This window comes from Diaporthe amygdali, assembly GCF_026229845.1.
Source record: "Diaporthe amygdali strain CAA958 chromosome Unknown NODE_15_length_991109_cov_64_707514, whole genome shotgun sequence".
NCBI classification, from domain to species: domain Eukaryota; kingdom Fungi; phylum Ascomycota; class Sordariomycetes; order Diaporthales; family Diaporthaceae; genus Diaporthe; species Diaporthe amygdali.
This window is the reverse complement of record NW_026517035.1, coordinates 969,994-991,109: the sequence shown is the minus strand read 5'-3', so window position 1 is coordinate 991,109 and position 21,116 is coordinate 969,994. Positions and strand designations below refer to the sequence as shown.

Here is a 21,116-nt window from a genome sequence, read left to right as displayed (position 1 = left end):
AAAAAAAGTATAAAAATTTTATAAACCTTTAAATAGCTAATATTTAGTTTAACTAAAATATATTTATTAAAGTATTTATTTTTTAATAAATTTTAAATATTATATATTAAAGTTTTTTTATAATAATTAATTAATTTATATTTTAATAAATAATAATTAAATTAATTTAATTTAATTTAATATTAATTACTTTTTATTTTTTAATTTAATAATAAATTAAATATTATAATTTATATTTAACTTTTATATAATTATATATTTTATATACTTACTTAATAGTTAAAATATTAATTAGTTTAACTTTTTTTTAATATAATAATATTTTAAAAAATTATACTGCTTTAATATTTAGTTATATAATACTTTTTATATTTTTAAATAAAAATATTACTATAGTTTATAAGTTTATTATACTTATTTTTTTAATTTTTATATTTATAATATTATAATTTATAACTTTTATTATTTAAATATAGTAAAAATATTTAAAAATTTTATAATTATAAAAATTTAATTATATATTAAAAAATTTATAAATACTTTTTTATACTTTTTAAATATTAAATTTAAAAGTTTAAAAACTTTATTTTATATAATTTTTTAAATTTTAGTTTTAAATTATATTAAAGTAAAGTAATATTTAATTATATATAAAAAGTTTTTAATAGTAATTATATTTTTAATATTTAAAATTTTAAAAGCTTATTTATTAAAAAAAAGCTTATATTAAATTTAATATTAATTTTTAAATTATATTATATAGTTTTTTACTTTTATAAAATATATTTAATAACTTTTAATTATAATATTTTATAATATATAATAGTTTAATATTATATTAGCTTAAATATTATAAAGTATTTATTATATTAAAAAAACTTATTTTTAAATATTAAATTTAAAAAGTTATATAAAATTAAGTTTAAAAATTAATTTATTTATACTTTTTTAAATTTATAGCTAAATTTTATTAACTATTTTATTTATTTTACTATTACTTATTTTTTTAATAATTATACTTTTTAAATAAAAATTATAATATTTTATAGTTTTATTAATAATAAATTTTTTAAATTTAATAAGTTTTTTTAATATATATATTAGTAAAAATATTAAAATAATTTTAAAAATATTATTTTTTAATTTATTAATAATTTAGCTTACTTATTATATATTAAGCTTTATTTAATACTTAATATTTTATTTTTTAAAATACTTAATATATTATTTTTTAAAAAAAAGTATTATATTTTATAAATTTAATTATAATTTATTATTAAATATATTTAAATTTATATATTTTTAATACTTTTTTAATTTATAATATAATTTTAAAAATATATATTAGCTAAATTATAAGTATAAATTATTTATAAGTTATTTTAAAAAACTATTAAAAAGTATATTAATATTTATTATTAATATAATTAAATTAAACTTATAATAAAAAAAAAAGTTTATTAAAAATAATATAATATATTAAATAATATATATAAAAAAAGTAATTAAAAGCTTATTAAAAAAAAATTTTATTTTATAAATTTTTAATATTTTTAATTAAAAAAAAAAAATTAGTAAGCTAAGCTTATAATTATAAAGCACTATAAATTATATAATAAATAGTAAAGTATAAATAAAAGTATTATTATCTTAGCTAAGTTTGCTTTAGTAAAGAGTAAGCTTTTAAAGCGTAATTTATAAGTGCTTTGGCAAGTGCGCACTCCCCTATAGTAGCTTCTAGCAGCTCGCACATACGCTAAATTTGCAACATGTCCTTATTTAACCACTCCAAAATATTGAAATAAAAGATTGAATATTCAAGCAAGTAGACTTGTCATGTCCAGAATAATTTGGAAATAGATCCGCATCAGCTTACCCTGGCTCCGTTGGACTCGAGACTTTACGACCGGGCTACTACACAGCATATCGGCTTCCAAAAAGAGCGCCCGTCATGTCATCACGTAATTGCGCAGTGGCTGGCCCACTCCATATGTCACGCATGTTTGCGAACGCATTTACTCGTTCCGAACAAGTGAGCTCTACGTTTTCAAGACTCGATCTAGTCGATCGAAGCGATTGTCCTGCTCTGCTAACACTGACTAGTCTAACAGATGACCCAGACCTCCAGCATTACATTCGAGCGCAAGTCCGTCAGCTCCAAAGAGATTTTCCAGACGTTGGAATCTTCTCTCACTCGAGCTGTGCTCAAAATTGTAGCTGCTCCGTTGCTGGATCTGGCCGTTGGGACCTTGTGCAGAAGATTAAGTCGAACCGCACCGGCTGGCAGAACGAGCTCGCTCAGAGTCTACTGCCGTACGTCTTATCGCACTTGTCGGCAAATATCTTGAGCAATGTTCACGAAGCCCTCGCAGTCAACCAGCCCGTGAATTGGCGAGAGTTCCCGCCCTGTGACGTGCGTCAGAACAGGAGCAACCCAGCCTTTGTTCTACAGGCTGCTGGTCGAGCTATCCAGTCTCGGATCATAGTCCACAGGGATGTCCTTAAGCGTTGTATTGTTATGGGCGCTTTTCTCACCATCATCAAGGAGCACTGGCTCGGCTGTGAGTGGTTTCGTGAGGGGTACCAAGGTGCCTTTCCAGAGCACAAGTATTTGCGCCACGAGTTGTTCCTGGAAGCATTGAATACTTACAACGAGCAGCCATCACAAGAGTCTTTCAAATTATGCGCAGATACTCTTCGTTGGTCTCTGGCAGCCTTGTTTTGCCCAATCAGGCGTGATCATCCTGCCTATCATAACTATCAATTGGGGACAGCGGCCGAGAACTTGGACGACGACATAGCTTCCGAAGAATCCAAATCATCAGAAGGATGCGATAGTGGATGTGAAAGGGAGCAAAGGCCAGTCTGTGACTGTCCTGGGTGTATAACGGTTGCATCCTCATCGAGAAGCGCGGTCATGATGAGCCAGCCTTCATAAAATCATGCTATTATTTCATTACTAACCAAATAGCAATCAATCATGACTTTAAATCTTACTTTTAACCAAATTCAAGCTCAGTGATATGAATCCGTGGCAGTGTCTGATCCTCACCTTGGACTTGGTTCATCAGATTGTTCATAGGGTATATGTAAAATTGTCTGGGTTTCTGCCTCTTTCGCAGATCAAATCCAGAATAATTGCAATACTAGAATTATAGTCCAAGATATCTGATTATATGAGTCATATCTGAATGAACAAGGAACTTTAGAGCACCCCTTTTCCATATTCGCCGGGCCAGTGGGTCAGGACCAGCATCGCCTAGTGCCGATGCCTTGACCAGACTACTCCATACTTCACACAGGTGATAAGGGGGGGAAAGTGAAGAACCCGTGCCATGTGTATGAATTGAGGCTTGTTTGACTTGACATGTTTATGGATGTGTCGACTTGGAAAGGTTCGATATGATCGATGACTGGGCCAGGCCACTTTAGCTCCTGAGGAAAGAAAAGGTAGCAGTGTCTGCGTTGGGTCCCCTAGCGTTCATCGCTATACCATCCCGAATTCTTCACTGTTTGTGCATATTCAGAAACCAAAGCAGCCCATGTCAAAATTCATCGCTTATGCTGTCATTTCGTGAAACCTCAGGAATGCTGCCCCCTTCCACCGCTGCATGAATTGGCCACGACACATGGCAGTCCCGCTGTTTGACAACCCAAACAAACCTTCAAAATAAAATTGCCGTGTCAAGAACAGCGCCCGTTCAGCCCATGCCGCGTCTCCGTCGCCGCTGCTAACTCAGTCACCATTTCAGAGAATGACGATGGCCTGTGGGTCCTTCCCTCACGCCTGGCAGCTGTCTCCGGCACACAAATCGAGTTTGCGCTTTTTGCACCTCCCATTCTCCTCAATCTCCTTTCTGTTTTCCCACTCCGCCAAACTCGGCATCTGATAACATCGATCACACAAGACCATCAGACGCACGTGCCGAACCCATTTCAAAGTGTCCACGGTTCCTCCGCCGCCCAGCTCCCTACCGCACTCATTGCATTGACCACCAGCTCTCTTGCGGCTCACAGCACTCCAAGTACTGAAACTCTTCATCAATGAAGTAGTCCAATCCACGGCAAACCCGGGAGTGTCATGGAGCAAGCTCTGGAATGCATTGCTCTGGGAGAGCCTGTGGGTGCTTGCGAGGGCAAGTTCCAGTAGGATCGGCAAGAAACTCGATTTGAGGCTTTCATTTGCCTCATCGTAAAGTGTTCTGACCGCAGGATTGAACGAACTTTCGAGGAGACTTTCTACCTTGTCGCCGTGGCCAATTGCTGGGAAAGCACTGCAGAACGTACGAGCGAGCTCTTGAGCATGATCTTTGGCCGCGCAGACAGCCAAATCGCACAGCTCGTCGTGGCAAAAGTAGTCAGCCGTTTTCCAGACCCTCATGAGTGCAACAAAGGCATCAACGCCAGGGTATGACTTCTGAATGTCAAATGACCCGGTATAGAGGAATTTGAGGAAGGGTTCAAGGTCAAGCTTCTCGAAGTCTTCCTCTATGACCTCTCCGGTCCCTGTCCCCTGCGGTCTCAGTATCAGTTTACATGCTGGGCACCTCAATATTTCAAAGGGTTTCCCACTCTGTATGAACCCGCCAGGGCCGACTTGAACCACTTGCTTCTGGCGCAAAGAATGGCTTTGTGTAGCTTCCATGTGTAATCGGCACATTTGACCTTCACGTCGTCCAGCTTTCCACTCTCGAAGAGCCTTTGTGTCATTAGCATAAACAAGGCAGGGGTCTCTGTCAGAGGTGTGGGTGTGAACTTACTTGAGATAGTTTTCCTGGAAGGTGCTCATGTCCATAGCCCAAATGCCAGGACCTTTTTTCTCGGCCATCTTGACAGGGTCAGCTAAGCGTTGCAATATCGAAAGTGTTAGGGTCGTTAGTAGTGGTGATAAATTGAAATAGAATTGTTGAAAGGGGCCAATCAGTAGGAGACGCCCATTCCGATTTAGGAGCCCGGTGACGACAGGTGGTGAGCGAAAAGGGGAAGTGCCCCGGCCATAGACTAAAAATTCGAGCAACCTTGAGATGATGCTTCTCGGAATATGAGGCAACCTTCTTCAAAGAGACTGAAGGCTCTTGGGATCTTCCCCAGAACAGCCTGTATTTTGGCGATTTGGCACCAACTAAGTAGCACTTGATGACGCTTTTCTGGGTAGGCTGCGAGATTAGGACCCAACGATTGCTGAAAAGTTTTCACTCCAAAGTACCGTCAAGATCGAGCTCCGACTGATTATGAGCCCGGACCTTGCTCGGAATTATGCATGGAGCCGTTCATCAAAGGAAATAAGAGACACTCTCACTTCGAGCCCAGATTAGAGCAGAAAAAGACTTGCAAATAAGGGGAAGAGCAAGGGCAAAGGGAACAAGAGCGAGACCTGAGGGGGTGCGAGAGCCCAGAAGACCTAGTCGGAGCCACCTGGCGTCCGGCTTGTCGTTGATGATCTAGGGGAAGAGTTGATGTCCCCGGCTGTATAATTCAACCCATACCCAGAGGTTCTGAATGCATCCATCTTCTTCTGTAGTCCGACCAAGCCCAATTTCGCGTTGGGTAGTCCTCTTCGAAATGACGCATTCAATCGCCAGCTACTCCTGCACCATCGCTGCATGGTCAATTGTGAGAACCCAAAATGTTGTGCCTCGAACACCAATGATACGGCCATGACTTCGATACCTGGGGCGATTTGAAAGATTGCACAGACAAGCTCAAGTCCAGAGTGAAATTTTGGCCACATATGAGAATGGGTAGTATCTTGTGAACGCTCTGCTATTTGGATTTCTCTCTTCGTCCAGAGTCTTTGAGTCTCAAGCTATGCTATCCCTGTGTCTTTGAATCTGCAACTGAGAGCTGCCCATCCATTTGAACGAGGAAAATGCAGGAGGACGAAACCTGTTCTTCAGAAATTTTCTTGCCTTCTGTCACCTCTTGCGGGTATGTGAAAGCTCTCGCTGAGCTCATGAAGGTCATGTTCGTTCAAGGTCAATTTGCACCTTAATCCTGATCACAGAGGTTGCCTTCCCAAATCGACTCCGGAATTCAAAACCACTAAACCATCTCCTCCTCGTCACTTTTGTCCCAGTCCCCGGAGCTCTCGTCGGTGTTGCTGGGTTTGATGGCCTCGTCGATCCAATTCTCAAGGCATTGGTCAGGAAAGCATTTTTCACAGAAAACCTCGAGTCGTTGTTGTTTGAACCACATGACACGATCGATGCCCAGTGACAATCGCCCATTGCACTTGTCGCACCGGCCTAAGGGGCGTTGAGGCATGCTCAATGACCCCATGCTGTTTGTGAGTGCCACTGCCCAGTCTGAGGCGAATTCCGGCAGTTCGCGAAGCAATATCTGAAATTCTAGAGTGTTGGCGAAGAGATGAATGCCGGAGAGCAAAACGGCCAGGAGACGGGATTTGACAATTTCCTGAACGACACTTCTCTCTTTGTACAGTGCCTGGACTTGTTGCACGATGCTTCTAACCTGCCCTCGCGCAAGAGAGTCCGTGATACTCATGGTGGACAGCATGAAAGTCAATTGGCGGGTTAGCTCGTTGAAACCTTCAATAGCGACCTTGCGAAGATCTTCAAGACAAAAGAAGTCGCCCATCTTCCAGACTGTGACAGCTGCGGTAAGAGCGGCCTGGTTAGAAAAGGTTTTGGTAACATTGATTTCTGAGATGACTATTAGCCAGCCGTCTTTTTTCCTCAAGTTGAATCAGAAAATGCCATACTCCCTGTGTAGATGTATCGTAGCAGGCAATCGACTTCCTTTTCCTCGAACTCAGTGATATTGATGACGCCCGTCTCAGCCTCCTACGGCCTTATTATTAGCACGATTTCTTGCGGGGCATAGTCATATGAGTGCTTACCTTGAAGGGTCCGGTCAATGCTTTCATGAACCACTTGCTTTTGACGCACAGAATGGCTTTATGCACCTTCCAAATGCGCTTGCCACAGCGTACTACGGCATCAGAAAGTGTGCCCCTCTCGAACAGTCTGTGATGATCGAAATCAGCAATGCCGCCTTGAATCAAACAAACAAGTTCAGAAGGTTGATTTACTCGAGATATTGATCCTGAACGCCATTTGAGCTGGACCAGATCAGGTCCTTCTGTGGGCTAGCCATGGCGATGACTTTGTCGGTGAAGTTGTCAACTGGTGTTGTCAAGGGGAAATGAGTTGTCGCAAGGTGAAGACGGATGATGAGATTCTGGATGAAAGTTTTGGTAAGTAGCTTCAGCTTGACTTTAGCTCGACCTTAGGCGTGGGAAGGTAGGTGCCTGGAATTAGATGCCATGTGAACCCGCTTCTCGCTGCAAGACTGTGCTTCAGTTGATTTGAACAGGGAGGGAGGCACTAGCTTGCAGCCTGAAAGCTTCCACTTTCTTCCTCTCAGCCTCCTTCCCGCGCCAAGTTCGACCATGAAGATGTCTCAAGCACTGCAAAGTTCCGCCTTCGGGGTAGTAAAGCCAGCAAGCCCACTTCTTGAACAAGCCTTCTTTCATCTGATTCCTTGCTCGCTGTCCAATGTGGTCCTCGATGAATGCCCCTCTCGTCATCGCCAGGCGAGACGGAAAAACGCGATTGAGATAGTGCTGGGTTGAAGCGACGTGAGTCTTGTCGTGCCAAAAGAAAAGTGGCGTCAGCGAGATGGTGTGCGGGCTCGACGCCACTGAGAAGTCTCGCTTTAAAGTCATAGTTGACTCCCTTAGGCTCGCAAACGGTTTGACATGCCCAGAGTCTGCATAACCCAGCATTCTGGGAGAAGGCAGACACACGTATTTTACTGGAGCTTCCTCACTGGAGTCACTTGCTGCCATGACGTCTACAATCGATTGGATTGGGATGCTGACGATCAAGTTCCAGTCATGTTGCTGCACCCACACATACGGAGTCTCGACTAGTCTCAGCGCCGAGCGGACTGCCAGCCCGAAGCCAATGCGCTCCGATGGCTCGATAAAGATGACACGCTGGTCTTCGGTCTTTCGAATCTTCAAAGCCGTGGAATTGGTCGGTATACACGGCGAGCCATACTCCGCCTGGCCATCCTCTTCAACCAGAATAAGCTTCTCCGATGCTTCAATCCCAGCAAACTCCCGCAGCACAAGCGTCTTTACATTGTCCTTGTACGCTGGGAAATTCTGGGCGCCTTCCGCTGTCACAAACCCCTTCTTCAACCGATTTGCCGGCTCAATCCTGTCATAGGTGTCCAAGACAACAACAACATTACAGTCCAGCAATACGGGGCAGTGCTCATGGAATGAGGCCAGGATAGTGTCCAGCAACTCGGTGGACGGGGCAGAAGGCGTGGGCGAGGTGGTGATGATGACTGTCAAAGCTTCGGATATCGGAGTCATGCCGGATCCAGGCGCGGGAGGGATCTCAGGTACCCGAGTGGACGGGACTTGGTCCCCTGAAAAGAGCATGGTGTGATGTCGAAGATCCGCCAGGTGACTCTCAAAGTTGGCAGCTCCAGGTCCGACACCCGAGACGTGTCAGGGGACTTCAGGCAAAATTGAGCGCTCAAAACAAGCTCTTGATCGACGCCATTGCCGTATCACCAATGACCGCCCACCTTTCGAGTGCTTGTTACGGGACTCGGCAGTAAAAGCGCTTCTCGGGATTTCCGACGCTGTGTGGCTGTTCCTCTGGACGCTGTCGAGGTGAAGTATCTAAGGTGAAAAAGTTGGTGTGAGGTCGGTCGAAGCTCGTCTCCCCACTTTTGTGAAAGAGTTCATTGGCTGACCATCCAGGGGCAGTCGGTCACACATCAGCCTCAATCCGCCCCCACATTCCCGTGATTCAAGCGCCTTTAGACCGCCGTTACTTTCCCCTGGTGACAATCCAGACGACAGAGCAAAGTCAACCTTGTTTTCAAGGTTCATTGCTGACAATACCCACGGACCAGGCCCGGTCAAATGGCTCCTGACTACGTGCGCGGAGCCGAACTGACGAGGCGGCTGAGACAGCGACTCGTCTGAACTTCATGCTGAACAGGTCGTCCGAACGCGGAACGTGTCGCAGATCGGGCTGATCGCAGTGATCCTGGGGACGTGCAATGCTTGCGCCAGCAGCAGATCGCCGCCAAGCTTTGGCATACTGGTTCTGGGGTGAATCAAACGCGTGTGCCTGCTACACACCCGATGCTCGTCTAGCTCGAGTCTATGCCATTGTACCCACTGCCACATATCCACATACTAGACGGTTGCCAGCGTAGGACGTGGAAGGTCGACACGCCTCTCCACATAGAAGTGGAAATCCGAGACGACCCGGATTAGCATGAAGTCAGGTCAAGGACGGGGATTTGAGGTGCCCTTGGCAGTAGTACGTGACGTCTAATTTGAAATGGTCAAGATCGTCCCTCATGGGCTCAACACCCGCGAGCCGAAGGTATATAAAGGAGAGGGTGATCTTCTTCCATAATTTATGTCATTCTAGTCATCACAACAGCAATATCATTCTCTAAAGTATTTCTACACGGCCCGGCGTCGCTCATTCATTGAACAGCTTATTAATACGACACTCACTTTATACCAAACCAACTTTCTTACCAACAATCAAAATGGTTCGCATCACTGCTGCTGCTGTCCTGGCTTGTGAGTACCCATCTCGACCTTCCTCACAACTATTCAGGCGTATCTAACATCCATCGTCTTTCAGTTGCCATCTCCGCTTTCGCTCTCGCCCCCAACAACGCCGGCGCCAAGAGCGTCGGAGCAGGAGACGCCTCCCAGTTCATCACCGGAGGCTGCGTCAACGACGCCGACTGCTCGTCCGCATGCTGCGCCGAGATCTCCGGCTCGGGCCTGGGAATCTGCTCCGCCGAGGCTGCCTCTGAGCAAAACGGCAAGCTCGGCTGTGGCTTTGTCGACCCCAACGCCAGTGCTACGATTGCTGCTGCCAAGGCTCAGGTCCAGAAGCAGGGTTTCTAGGGGATTCTTGCTATGAGTGCACGCTTGGATGATATGGACGATGATGCGGAGGACTACGGGCTTTGGTTGCCCAAGGGAAAACCGTCTTACGAAGTAGTGTTTCCACCTGTGTATTTTAGAACGTAATGTTGTTAGAACGTAATGTTCGCAATGTACTTCTGCACCTCGGATACGATATCATTATTTTCAGCGTTATCTCAAAAAAGAATTTTAGCGTGCTTGTGAATGAAGTTGTGAAATGGTCTACTGGGATGTGAGTCTAATCCGGCGGCATTGTTGCTGTCCTCAGTATTGCATTGAGTACTATCTACAGTCACTGCGCTTCCGTTGATAGTTCTCCAGCAATCAGTCAGGTCTGAGACATGCGCATAATGAGTTAATCCTCCTGAGCCCCGATTTCCTCGCATATCTCGCAATCAGGGTGCACGAGTTCGGGGGATATCACTTTCTCAAGGCATTCTCTCGAGCAACACACATCATCAACAACACCATCTAGCACTGCGAGAGAGCCCGATGGGTGGTAAATTACCTGATTTGTACCAGGTTCCCACATGTCTTCATGATCCAACTGCACAAGTGCGTGGCATCCGTCACATTCTCGCTCATATGGCCCCTGAAATTTGCCAGAGTGGTCGAGAAAACAGCCAATGACAGCCTTGCTAAATTCGGAAGCGAATTCTGGGAAAACGTCGAACAGTGTGATGATCGTGGGGTACTTTCGAAGGTAGTGGCCGATAGATTGGCAAAATAAGGCCAACCAAGTTCGGTGAGGTCCTGCGGCTTTTTCGGGGTCCCATGCTGCACGGATCCCACACTCCAAGTCGAACAGAAAGGGGAGACCCTTCAGCATTTCGACCAAATGACCGGATTGCTGGTGATAGCGTTGAAGTCGGCCCTTCAGCTGGTCGAAAGCTGTCGTAGCCAGTGCCTCCATTCTGTAGTAGTCTCCCAGCTGCCACAGACGGACACAGGTTTCGAGAAAGGAGTGAGACGGGATCTGCAAGCTAGCATCTTCGGCGTCGATCTCTGCACAAGAATGATGAGCTTCAAACGATTCAGACACTGATTCAGCAAGGAATAGAGTCATACTAGGATGGTAGATGTACTGAAGCAGGAGATTGATCTCGAAGGGCTCAAAGCTCTGGATGTTGATCTGGTTCTCCTGCGATTCCTATGCAGTCAACCCCGTCAGCCACCTTCCTGATCATCATGTCGCAAGTTTTTAGCCAGCGCAGGATATAAGAAAGACTACATACCTTGAATCCATTCGTGATGATTTTCTCGAAGTAGTCCACGCGACAGAGAATAATCTTATGAGCCTTCCAAGTCTGATCGTCGCAAATGACAGTGAAGTCAGAAAACTCTCCCGTCTCCAGCAGTCTGCATAAATAAGTCAGCTTTTCTGTACTACGCGTGATATGAAATGAAAGAATCCATCGTACTTCATGTCGTGGGCACATAATGCCTCGAAATCCTCTGTTTCATGTGCGGAACACATTGTGAGCGATTGCTATTGTCTGTATTTGTGGCGACGTTTGAGAATAACAGAGTACTTGAGGGGAAGAACTTGTATATCTCAGAGTTGAGCAATGATATTTAGTTACCACTTGAGCAGTTGAAATTCACTCTGGACTGAATCCCGTGCCTTCCTTCAGAAATATCCAAGAATTCACTACCACTCTCAACTTTCAGTCATCGGTTTGCAGAGTGAATAATACGACCTAGACCACCTAATTGTCTAGATCCCAGCACCTAATAAAGGCTCTCTGCTGTCCAGTCCTGCCAGAATCACAAAATGTTTCTACATAAAAGATCTGAAGGCCCCAAATCGGATGGTCTATCAAAAATTGAGGGCGTGGGATGGTGGCAAATGGCGGCAGCGGTTCGTTTCTCACGAGCAACCCCCACGCCTTTGATGGCGGCATACGATGTAAGCCGCAATTGAAGGATAATGATGGCATAATGGTCGGGCATGCGAAGCTTGTGCACTAAACCAGGATATCCATCATTTTAGCAAGAAAATTAATTGTCATGCAGCAGCCATACAGCAGCTTCAAATAAATCGCAAAAGTGAGCAGTAGACATCTAGTAATTTGTTACTACAGTACCTAGATATTAATTGCCCTCTGTACTCAGCCGCTTTTAACCCCCTCAGCCAAGTCAAAAAAGGATGCATAGGTCGATTATGAAGCATTCGACTCCAAGTATGACGGCCGGTAGCTTCCACTCCATGTTCCATTCAAAAGACCGCAGGTTTGCCGGAGTGAGGTGAGACAACGCATCTCGAAGTGGCCCAAACATCCGAGCGTGCACGATTTCCTATTATGCCCTCCTTTGGGATAACCTTTCTGGATCTCTCACAAACTGTAATGCGACTCCAGACAATTGAGTATTTATTCATAAACTTCGCATATACGGAGTGGGTTTCTGATAGCTATGGAGTCCTCGCCTGCACTCCTTGATGTCCTGTCTCCAGAACACACCCTGTTCTGATTTCCTTGGGTGAAATGATCTTGGAATGATCCAAAGGCGTAACGACCTTTCAAAATCCCTGCCCAATCTCTGACGCGACCAGCACTTTGCTGGTATTTTTATCTTCCACAACTGCCAACATCACTTGGGCGGCCGAAATGCTCCACGGCTTGTAGTCCTCCCAAGCCTTTGCGTACCCGAAGGAAGGCGGCGGCGTTCTTCGTTTGCTGTAAGATTTATAAAGCTGCGACGTATATCTATTGCGAAGAGTATGTCGTCGTGAATCGGACCCGGATCCATAATCTGGCTTGGCTTTGGCAGTCGCAGGCTCGATATGATGGAGCCCAACGCTCGCTGGGAAAAGACGACTGCGAACTGAGGTATCTCTTCCAACAGCGCACCGAAAGACTCGTGGCGTCGCACGTAGGGGGCGAAATCGAGGCAAAGACTGATAAGCATTGCCTGCAGAGGACCTGAGACAAGATCCTGCCGCCAGGCCTGTCGTATGGCGGATTCGAGATCGACGATGAAGGACGTGCCATGTTTTGTTGTATCCACTGTACCAGAGCACTGGCGCCAGTGATCACAGCCAGCTTTCAACTTGTCTTCGGCCAGCTTTGACATGCGGTCGACTTGAAAGTAATCGCCAATGTGCCACAGCCTGACGCATGTCTCGAGGTGGGACTGGCTAGCAGTATCGAGCCGCGCAGACTCCAAGTCAAAATCTGTTCAAATGCGCAATCAGATCAGACTCAGTTACCACCCATGTAAAGAGGAGATCTGGATGGGAGGAGGCGCTTACGAGGGAAGTAAATGTACGACATAAGCCACTGTATCTCGAAGGGCTCGAAGAATTCTTTGATGGTAGTCTTCTCTTGGATGGTTTCCTTTGAAATCATCGCTTCGTTAGCGATTACTTCGTACAATTTCGTGCAAGGAATGTGCATGATGATGTACCTTGAAGCCGCCGCCCACCATGGCCTTGAAGTACGGGACTTTACTGATGATGGCCTTGTGGGCCTTCCACTCGCGGTCTCCACAAACGACTGTGAAATTTGAAAACTCTCCTGTCTCGAGAAGCCTGCCCAGGTGTCAGAATGGGACTAGATGCCATAAAGGTTCAAACGATCCATGTAATTAAGACGTACCGGAGATCTGACTGCGACTGGCGAACGATGACGCCGGGGTCGTCATCGACACCGAGGTCGACTATGGTGGCTTGGGAGGAGGACATCATGAGCTCAGTTGATCATCAAAGTATTGGAAGAATCTGGAAGTGCTGCTGGAGGCTCAGTAATGTGAATGGTGAAATCCCTTCGTTCGTCACAGTGGAAGGTCAGTCTGCAGAGGGCAAGAGTCCAAGTGAATACCTGACGAGCTTTGAAGTGAACAGCAGAGCCTCCTAGATGTAATACAAACGGTCTGAAGATTATTTGGAGTGGGTCTCGCCAGAGCTCAAACAAAAGGTAGTGGTTTTTCGCTGACAGCTTGGATTACCTCGACAGCTCCTAGCAGCTTTGCCGTCTTCCCAAAACAAACACGCCCGTCGCCATCTCTGCGACCCAACCTCCTTTTCACTTCCCTACCTTTCCCTTCCCTACTTTATCTCACCAACTTTCACCTCCTTTTCCCACAACATCTCCCAATCTCTTCATTTCGTGCGACACAGTCTGCGCACTAGCTTCTCGTCCTTGTTGACAAAACATCCTGTGCACTACTTCCTCTTTCATTCGTGAGGAACAGATTGCGTACTGCATTTTACGACTCGTTGGTAAAACACTCTGTGCACTACTTTGTCTTTCTTGTTGAGGAAATGTCCTGCGCACTACTTTCTCTTCCTCTGCCACGAAACAGTCTGCGCCCTGCTTTTCACCCTCTTGCAAGTTCTCTATCTTGCCAATCCAAATCAGTCAACCCGAAAGGTTGCTACTGAAGCAAGTCCTCGTTTGTGAATTCATAACACGTGAAAACTTCGTGCGTTTGAACAGTATAATTCTATGAAGCCTATGAAGGCGCAAATGCTGACATCATAGGTGCCTAGATCATGGTGAAATTCGTGCCTTACATGACCCCGATACCCCCAGAGGAACTTGACGAGAAGGGACCGGGACATCCAAATTGGGACCCTGACCTCGAATGTGCGAAGTTACGCGTCATCAGCATCAAGAAGCAAGAGGAAGAGCAAATTGCCGAGAAGAAGAGAAACAATGAATACACGGATGAGCCTGTGATCGAGCCTCAGAAGCGGGCATTGAAGCTCATACCGAAGCAGGACCTTTTGCTTCCCAGTCGATGGTTTGACACCGACGAGGACGCTGAGGCATTCGTCATCGCTGCCTGCAAAGGCAACAATGCTGCAGTCGACGCTTTGGGACGAACGAGGACTTCGAATGCGCTGCTTCAATTCCTGCGCACTGTCTACGGACTCCGTGGCCAGCGAAAAGAGAACAAGGAAGATGCATCTCCACGCCTGAGCCTACAGGAACTTCGTGACCGACATTGGCAAGCAGTCGTTGAGGAGTCTTCCTTTGCCCGAGACTTCAGCCCGCATCTTGCCCGCCATGTCACACTCATGCTCTTGGGTGCAAACCGCCCCTTTAAGGAGCACGAGAAGTTTCTAGACGGAAGCACCGATCTTCTAACTATAATCGACAGGCTGCTCCAGTGGTTTGAGCAGAACGATGCCGCTGAGTTGGACGAGTTTGATGCGCTGCACCCAGAGCCAAAGCAGCTGTACGCCAAACGCAATGGTACGTCTTCAATTCCCTTCAAAGTTTTTCATGGTTATGAGCACAATTAACAAGGAAATTTCGTTGGCAGCCAAAACCAAGCGCAATGGCAGAGCACGAGGCAAATGGGCGGGCAGAGGCAACTGGGCGGGCAGGGGCAAACACAGTGCTCGTAGAAGCCTTCGAGCTTCTCTTGCCAGAGTGCCAGCAAAGCGATTCGAGACTCGCCCACCTATTCCGCTCCCTCGGCCAGACCAAGACATCGATCTGTCGTTTCGACCAACCAACAGACGTCGAGGAGGCCAGAGACGCTGGACGGCGCGTCGAGTGTAGATACCTCTCAAGGTTTTCACAACGAAGTCGACGAAAATGGGGCAGCTTGGTTCATTTTTGTTTCTTCTATGAGATACACGGTCTGCGGATTCAGACGGTCTCTGATGAAGGTTCCCTACTGATTGCCATGGCTGGCACCAATTACAGTTCCCTGAGGAGTACAAGTGGACATATTGACTGTGCAGATTCTGCTTCGCACAATCGAGGCAGGACTCGATTCTCTTGTACATATGTACCTAAATCCATAGTTTTCGAGGGCATTTGAGGATAATACGTTCATTGAAATACAAATTGTACCCACACGCTGTTTGTCTACCATTCATGGGACTATCTACAGCTCGCCGTAGTGATGTCCACCTTGTGGAGGAAGAAAATGAGAAGATAAGCAGTCTCTCGAGTAATCTAAATGAAAAGAAAAGCTCGAGACTAGGATATGGGGCAAGAGGGAAAAAGTAAAAAAGGAGCAGAAGGTGTGCAAGTTCCAGGAATTGAACAGGACACTTTCGAGGTGTTTTGCATACCGGAGTGAACCTGGCCCATTGCGTCAACGAGTACCCCAGGTGCTCGATCAATTTCCCGTAAGAAAGACCGAAGCGTTACCGATTGCACCAGAAACACCTCCTGGCCAGTTGATCAGTGCTGGTTCAAGGAAAGGTTGGCTTATAAAGAAGGGACGGGGCCTTGGGTGCTTGCCTGGAGCAACCCCCACCGCCGCCCCTCTCAAATTCACACACGACCAAGGCACAACCTCCAACCAAGTGAGTACTAATTTATTCCATAGAATGCGCATCAAAAGAAGAGGTATCACGACCTCGCCTCTGGTTAACATTCTTCCCCTTCCTCTCCCATTTAGTGCGAACCAACCTCAACAAAAGCCATGCCACAAGCCGGTACGCAACGATCATAGCGGCCAGCGCAGCAATATTTACCACGACGTCCACATTCAGCTTGTAAAGATCCAGCACCTGCTCGCCCGTCCCAAGCACGCAACTCCCATCAGGCAACCTCTGGTCCGCATCACAACTGAACCGCTGGCCCCGCAGGCTGACAGGCGCCAGGGCGCGCACCGCATAGCGGCAAGGGCTGATGTAATTGAAGGCGTCGAAGAGGGCAGGCATGTCAATGCTCATGATGCCAGCCATGATATTAGCAACAGACAGCAAGATGCTGGTAAGCGTGACGGCGAAGCCGGTGTGGTCGGAGAAGAGCGTGTTAAACATGATCCCCAGGCTCTCACCGCAGCTGACGATACCGAAGCACGCGAACACGCACACGAAGTACATCTCGGCCGTGCGCGGGAACCCGACCGCCAGGTCCGCCAGCACGCCGTAGATCAGCGTCGAGACGATCTCGAACGGCAGCTCTAGCGCCGTGTATGTCAGCAGGAAGGACTCCACGCCGTATGCCCCGTCATCATGTTCGCGATAAAAGACGTCTCGCTCCGCCGGGTACACCGCGACGTTCTGCAGCATCCCTACGAAGTAGAACGACCCAACCTGCTGCACGAACCCGACCCTGTTCTGCACCGACGTGTAGTCTGATTTGAGCGGTGCGAAGAAAGCTGTCAGCACCACCGCCAGACCTACTACCTGCATCAGCCGTGCCATGATAAGGGGTGGCTGCCGCCGGAAGTTAATGGTCGCGCGGTGGAGGAGGAGCGGGAAGGATGTTATGAACGATGTTCGCTTGCGGACGAGCGCGCCAAGCTCGGCGGGCGTGGCGAGGTGGCTCTTGCCGTTGGATCGTCGGGGCTGGCCTTGTTGGGCGGTGGTGGTGGCGTTGTCTCGGGACGGCCGTGGGGATCCGCTGGTCTTCTCCTCGGTGATGGGCTCCAGCCTCTCTTGGGCCGATGGTCCAGGTGTATCGGAAACTTGGGGGTTCTGGAGGTTCTTATCCCACGCTTCAATCAACACGTTGACTGACTTCCTCGTCTCCTCCTCCCGAGTTTGTTGCTGCAGGTCGACCGTGATGAGGTCCATCACAAAGTCCGCAGGGTTGGTATTGCGAGGACACTCCTTGCCCACGCGTGCAAAGTACCCCAGCATCTCACCGGCTGCCCCGCTGTACACCGACTTGCCGCCCCTAGCAAGCAGCAGCACATTGCCAAAGTGGCTGAACAGGTCGGACCGGGCTTGATGGATCGACAAGATCAGAGTCCTACCCTCAGCGGCAAGACCACGCAGGACCTCCATGATCGAGCTGGCCGTGAAGGCATCTAACCCACTGGTCGGTTCGTCCAAAAGCAAGATACGAGGATCTGTCAGAATCTGGACAGCAATTGTGACACGGCGCTTCTCACCACCAGAAATACCCTTCACCAGCTCGTTGCCAATGAGGTTGTCCGCACAATCCTTCAAACCCATCTTCAGCAGTACCTCCTCAGCCCGACGATTCTTCTCTTCCTTGCTCATGAAACTCGGCAGACGGAGACCAGCCGCGAAGCGCAATGTCTCGCGCACAGCTAGGGACGGGAGAAGAGCATCGTCATCCTGGCAGACGTAAGAACACACGGAGCGAATGACTGAGTCAGAAGGCTCTGCGCCGTTGAACGTCAACTTGCCGGACGGGCGGTACTTGGTGCCAAGCGTGCTGTTGAGCCGCAACGCCATGGCGTTCAATAGGGACGTCTTGCCACTCCCGCTAGGGCCCATGATCACATTCAATTTTCCCGCCTCAAACGTCGCCGTTACTGGGTGCAGAATGGTCTTCCTAGGCAGTTTCTTTCCCCACGGCGACCTCTTGTCCAAATCGAGTGCGAACTTTTCCAGCCCAAGATCAATGGTCCGAATTTCTTCTATTGACCGTGCGGCCAGTTTCTCCTTGCCTGCGGAGTAATCGTGCTCTGACACGCGGGCTCGGGCGATGGTCATTTCCTTCTTGACGAAGGTGAGGCCGATCCAAGACAAGGTGTAGAAGAAGATCACGAAGGCTAGTGCTATTACAATGGGCGCTATCAGCCAATCCTTGGGGAACCCCAGTGACTTTAGGATATACGCGCCGGTGAAAGGAGCGCAAGATGGATTGGACTCGCCACCGGGATAAGGGCAGTCATAGAACGAGTCGTGGAACTCGTTTCCGCAGAGGGCGCTGAAGACGTAGTACTGTCGACATGTCAGTAAAACGCAATCAATCATGGACAGCACATACACCGGCTTACCGTATAAGTCAAGTACTTCAACCACCGCAGCCACACTGCGATGCTGTTACTCTGGATGAAATACCCGCATGCCATCGACTGCAACGTATACGCCAGATTGGCAATAAGGCTCGCACCAGGGAAGTTCCTGCTAGCCGTGACACAGCACATGGCGCAGGTGACAGCAATGTAGTGGTTGAGCAGCACGATACCAAAGTACGTCAGGAAGCGCTGCGGGTGCTGGTCCAGCCCGGCCATCCAGTAGCTGATGACCGAAAAGATGAGCGGCACGGGGAAGTCCTCTGTGATGAATCTTGCCAGGCGGCGGGACGCGAGAAACGGCAAGGCGGTGGCGCAGCCCTCGCCGTGCTCTCGGTCGAAGACGCCGATCTCCTGCGTGAGGCGGTAGACCTCGAAGACGAGGAACAGGTAGCCCTCGAGCGCGCTTGTCGTGTACAGAAAGCCCTGCCGCGAGCGGATGCCGGCCTGGTCCCGCCCCAGCTGGTAGAAGATGTACCCCGTGCACAGTCCCATCACGACTGCCTGCAATATCGCCGCCATCATGCCCATCGGGTCTCGGTATGTCGTCTTGAAGGTGCGCGAGGTCATTACGCGCATCTGGCGGGCGAAGGACGTCGCGTTCGTGTGCCGCCTCAGTGCCATCCCGCGCTCTGTCGCTGGCGCTTCTGCTCCCTTCTCCGTCGGCGCAAAGCGCCTCTCGTTCTCCTCTCGCCATGCGCCCTTGAGCCTCTCCACCCGCTCCAAGCTCTCAGTCTCCAGCTCCGGAGTGCGGTTGTCCACGGCCGCGAGGTCGACCAGGTGCTCGGCCGGGTTGACGAAAGGCGGCGTCCTGAAGCCCAGCTCCTCGAACCATGGCAGGCACTCGGCCGTCGGGCCTGAATAGACGGGCGCGCCGCGCGACAGCAGGATAAGGTTGTCGAACAGGCCCCAAATCTCGGAGCGCGGCTGGTGGATGGTGACGATGACGGTGCGGCCCTTGGCGGCGAGGTTCTTGAGCGTGCGGACGAGCTGGAAGGCGCTGCTGGCGTCGAGGCCCGTGGTCGGCTCGTCCAGAAACAGCACGCTCGGGTTCGCCAGCATCTGCACGCCGATCGAGACGCGTCGCTTCTCGCCGCCCGACAGTCCGCGGTGCGTGGTGCTCCCGACGCGAGTGTCGGCCGCCTCCTTCAGCCCTAGCTCCATGATGACCTCCTCCACGACGCGCTGGCGCTCGGCCGCCGTCGAGGGCGGCGGGAGGCGGAGGTCGGCTGAATACTGGAGCGTCTCCCTCGCCGTCAGGGTCGGCAGCAGACTGTCGGTCTGGGTCACGTATGCCGAGCGGATGGCGTCAATGCTGGGCTGGGAGTTGAAGAGGATGCTGCCGGACTGGCTGAGGCGAGATGAGGCTATACGGGAGGAAATGGTGTTCAGCAGTGTCGTCTTGCCTGAGCCAGAACCTCCCAGAATAGCGGTAAGTGTGCCAGGTACGAGAGATGCGGATACGGTCGACAGCAGGTGTTTGGTGTACGATGCTGGGTCGGGCTTAGCCTTGGAGCCGCCGAAACGGTCCTTAAGCAACGCTGGGTATGTGTCCGGCTCCAGTATGGAAGGGGATGTATCCACGGTGACGTTAAGATTTCGGATCTGAACATCAACGGGCGCAACATCGTCGAGGCTCAGGTGGTTGCCTACACCGAGGGGCAGATGATGCGCATTTGGCCCGCCCGCAGGAACGTCCATGCTCGTCGCCACGGAGCTGGCCCGGTCGATCTTGTCTATCTTGTCCAGTTCCAGGACGGAAGAGGCCGGGCGTTCGTGCTGAAGCTGTGTTGCAGCCTCATCTGAGCCTCCCGACTCGTTGGCGAGGGTTGAAGCCATGATGGGCGGCACCTGGGGCTTGTTGATCCAGGCAGTACGCCACAGCTTTGTCAAATCTGGTGCAAAAACATTCGAATTGACCTCGGCAACCGTCGAGTCAAGTCACACAGAGAACAGACCTATGCATAGTTGATGTGGTCTTGAGGTCAGATTATCAAGAGCAAGATGGATGACCGTTTATTCAACACGAGATGACGGGTCTCACATAGGCAGCACATGTTTGCCGGGATGGAAAGGAGCTCGGGGACCCATTAAAAATATAAGCGAAGGATGGCCTATGCCACCATTACCGCTTTGGCACTTACGATTTATGATTGAGTGTAACGCTGGTGAGCACAAGGCACTCAGGCGTGTGGCATCCCACGCTTGCGGACCATGGGCCTGGACTTTTACCCGCTTGTTGGAGCTCTTGGCTCGGATCCTCACCCAAGGATGTGGACGAATTTGGTGTGCATCCCGGCATGCTGAGCCACTGGGAGACGAGCATGATACTCAATGAGGAATGTTATCGACAAATCTGCGAATTGGACCCTTTTGTATCCGAACACGATCTTTCTATCACCCCCCCCCCCCGCATCTTGGACGTGCAGAGTCATGTGGCCTTCTTTTCTTCTAGAACTCTATCCGCAGTAGGTCGAGATCTCAG

At 48.3% G+C, this 21,116-nt stretch overlaps 8 protein-coding genes across 8 annotated transcripts; 3 read left to right on the top strand and 5 right to left on the bottom strand.

The window, feature by feature from the left end:
• Nucleotides 1–1,999: 1,999 nt before the first annotated feature.
• On the top strand, nucleotides 2,000–2,938 carry J7T55_010041 (uncharacterized protein; the record flags this gene model as incomplete). The annotated part of the gene is made up of 3 exons (XM_053144018.1): nucleotides 2,000–2,032; nucleotides 2,112–2,146; nucleotides 2,218–2,938. 3 exons carry the CDS (start codon nucleotides 2,000–2,002, stop codon nucleotides 2,936–2,938), a joined length of 789 nt encoding a protein of 262 aa, XP_052993559.1.
• Nucleotides 2,939–3,559: 621 nt separating this feature from the next.
• Nucleotides 3,560–5,659, bottom strand: J7T55_010040 (btb poz domain-containing protein; the record flags this gene model as incomplete). The annotated part of the gene is made up of 7 exons (XM_053144017.1): nucleotides 3,560–3,728; nucleotides 3,786–4,513; nucleotides 4,573–4,699; nucleotides 4,761–4,842; nucleotides 5,003–5,122; nucleotides 5,207–5,247; nucleotides 5,487–5,659. 7 exons carry the CDS (start codon nucleotides 5,657–5,659, stop codon nucleotides 3,560–3,562), a joined length of 1,440 nt encoding a protein of 479 aa, XP_052993558.1.
• Nucleotides 5,660–6,042: 383 nt separating this feature from the next.
• On the bottom strand, nucleotides 6,043–8,416 carry J7T55_010039 (uncharacterized protein; the record flags this gene model as incomplete). Its single annotated transcript, XM_053144016.1, has 6 exons — nucleotides 6,043–6,662; nucleotides 6,722–6,803; nucleotides 6,860–6,986; nucleotides 7,052–7,200; nucleotides 7,294–7,303; nucleotides 7,473–8,416. 6 exons carry the CDS (start codon nucleotides 8,414–8,416, stop codon nucleotides 6,043–6,045), a joined length of 1,932 nt encoding a protein of 643 aa, XP_052993557.1.
• A 1,136-nt stretch (nucleotides 8,417–9,552) lies between these two features.
• J7T55_010038 (biotrophy-associated secreted protein 2) lies at nucleotides 9,553–9,922 on the top strand (the record flags this gene model as incomplete). Its single annotated transcript, XM_053144015.1, has 2 exons — nucleotides 9,553–9,586; nucleotides 9,651–9,922. The coding sequence occupies 2 exons, from the start codon at nucleotides 9,553–9,555 to the stop codon at nucleotides 9,920–9,922; spliced, it is 306 nt and encodes a 101-aa protein (XP_052993556.1).
• Nucleotides 9,923–10,298: 376 nt separating this feature from the next.
• Nucleotides 10,299–11,420, bottom strand: J7T55_010037 (btb poz domain-containing protein; the record flags this gene model as incomplete). Its single annotated transcript, XM_053144014.1, has 4 exons — nucleotides 10,299–10,948; nucleotides 11,012–11,093; nucleotides 11,179–11,302; nucleotides 11,365–11,420. 4 exons carry the CDS (start codon nucleotides 11,418–11,420, stop codon nucleotides 10,299–10,301), a joined length of 912 nt encoding a protein of 303 aa, XP_052993555.1.
• A 1,115-nt stretch (nucleotides 11,421–12,535) lies between these two features.
• Nucleotides 12,536–13,628, bottom strand: J7T55_010036 (uncharacterized protein; the record flags this gene model as incomplete). Its single annotated transcript, XM_053144013.1, has 4 exons — nucleotides 12,536–13,119; nucleotides 13,197–13,281; nucleotides 13,352–13,475; nucleotides 13,543–13,628. 4 exons carry the CDS (start codon nucleotides 13,626–13,628, stop codon nucleotides 12,536–12,538), a joined length of 879 nt encoding a protein of 292 aa, XP_052993554.1.
• Nucleotides 13,629–14,438: 810 nt separating this feature from the next.
• Nucleotides 14,439–15,633, top strand: J7T55_010035 (uncharacterized protein; the record flags this gene model as incomplete). Its single annotated transcript, XM_053144012.1, has 3 exons — nucleotides 14,439–15,144; nucleotides 15,237–15,445; nucleotides 15,604–15,633. 3 exons carry the CDS (start codon nucleotides 14,439–14,441, stop codon nucleotides 15,631–15,633), a joined length of 945 nt encoding a protein of 314 aa, XP_052993553.1.
• A 593-nt stretch (nucleotides 15,634–16,226) lies between these two features.
• J7T55_010034 (pleiotropic drug resistance protein 1) lies at nucleotides 16,227–20,470 on the bottom strand (the record flags this gene model as incomplete). The annotated part of the gene is made up of 2 exons (XM_053144011.1): nucleotides 16,227–18,557; nucleotides 18,614–20,470. The coding sequence occupies 2 exons, from the start codon at nucleotides 20,468–20,470 to the stop codon at nucleotides 16,227–16,229; spliced, it is 4,188 nt and encodes a 1,395-aa protein (XP_052993552.1).
• Between the last annotated feature and the right edge of the window lie 646 nt (nucleotides 20,471–21,116).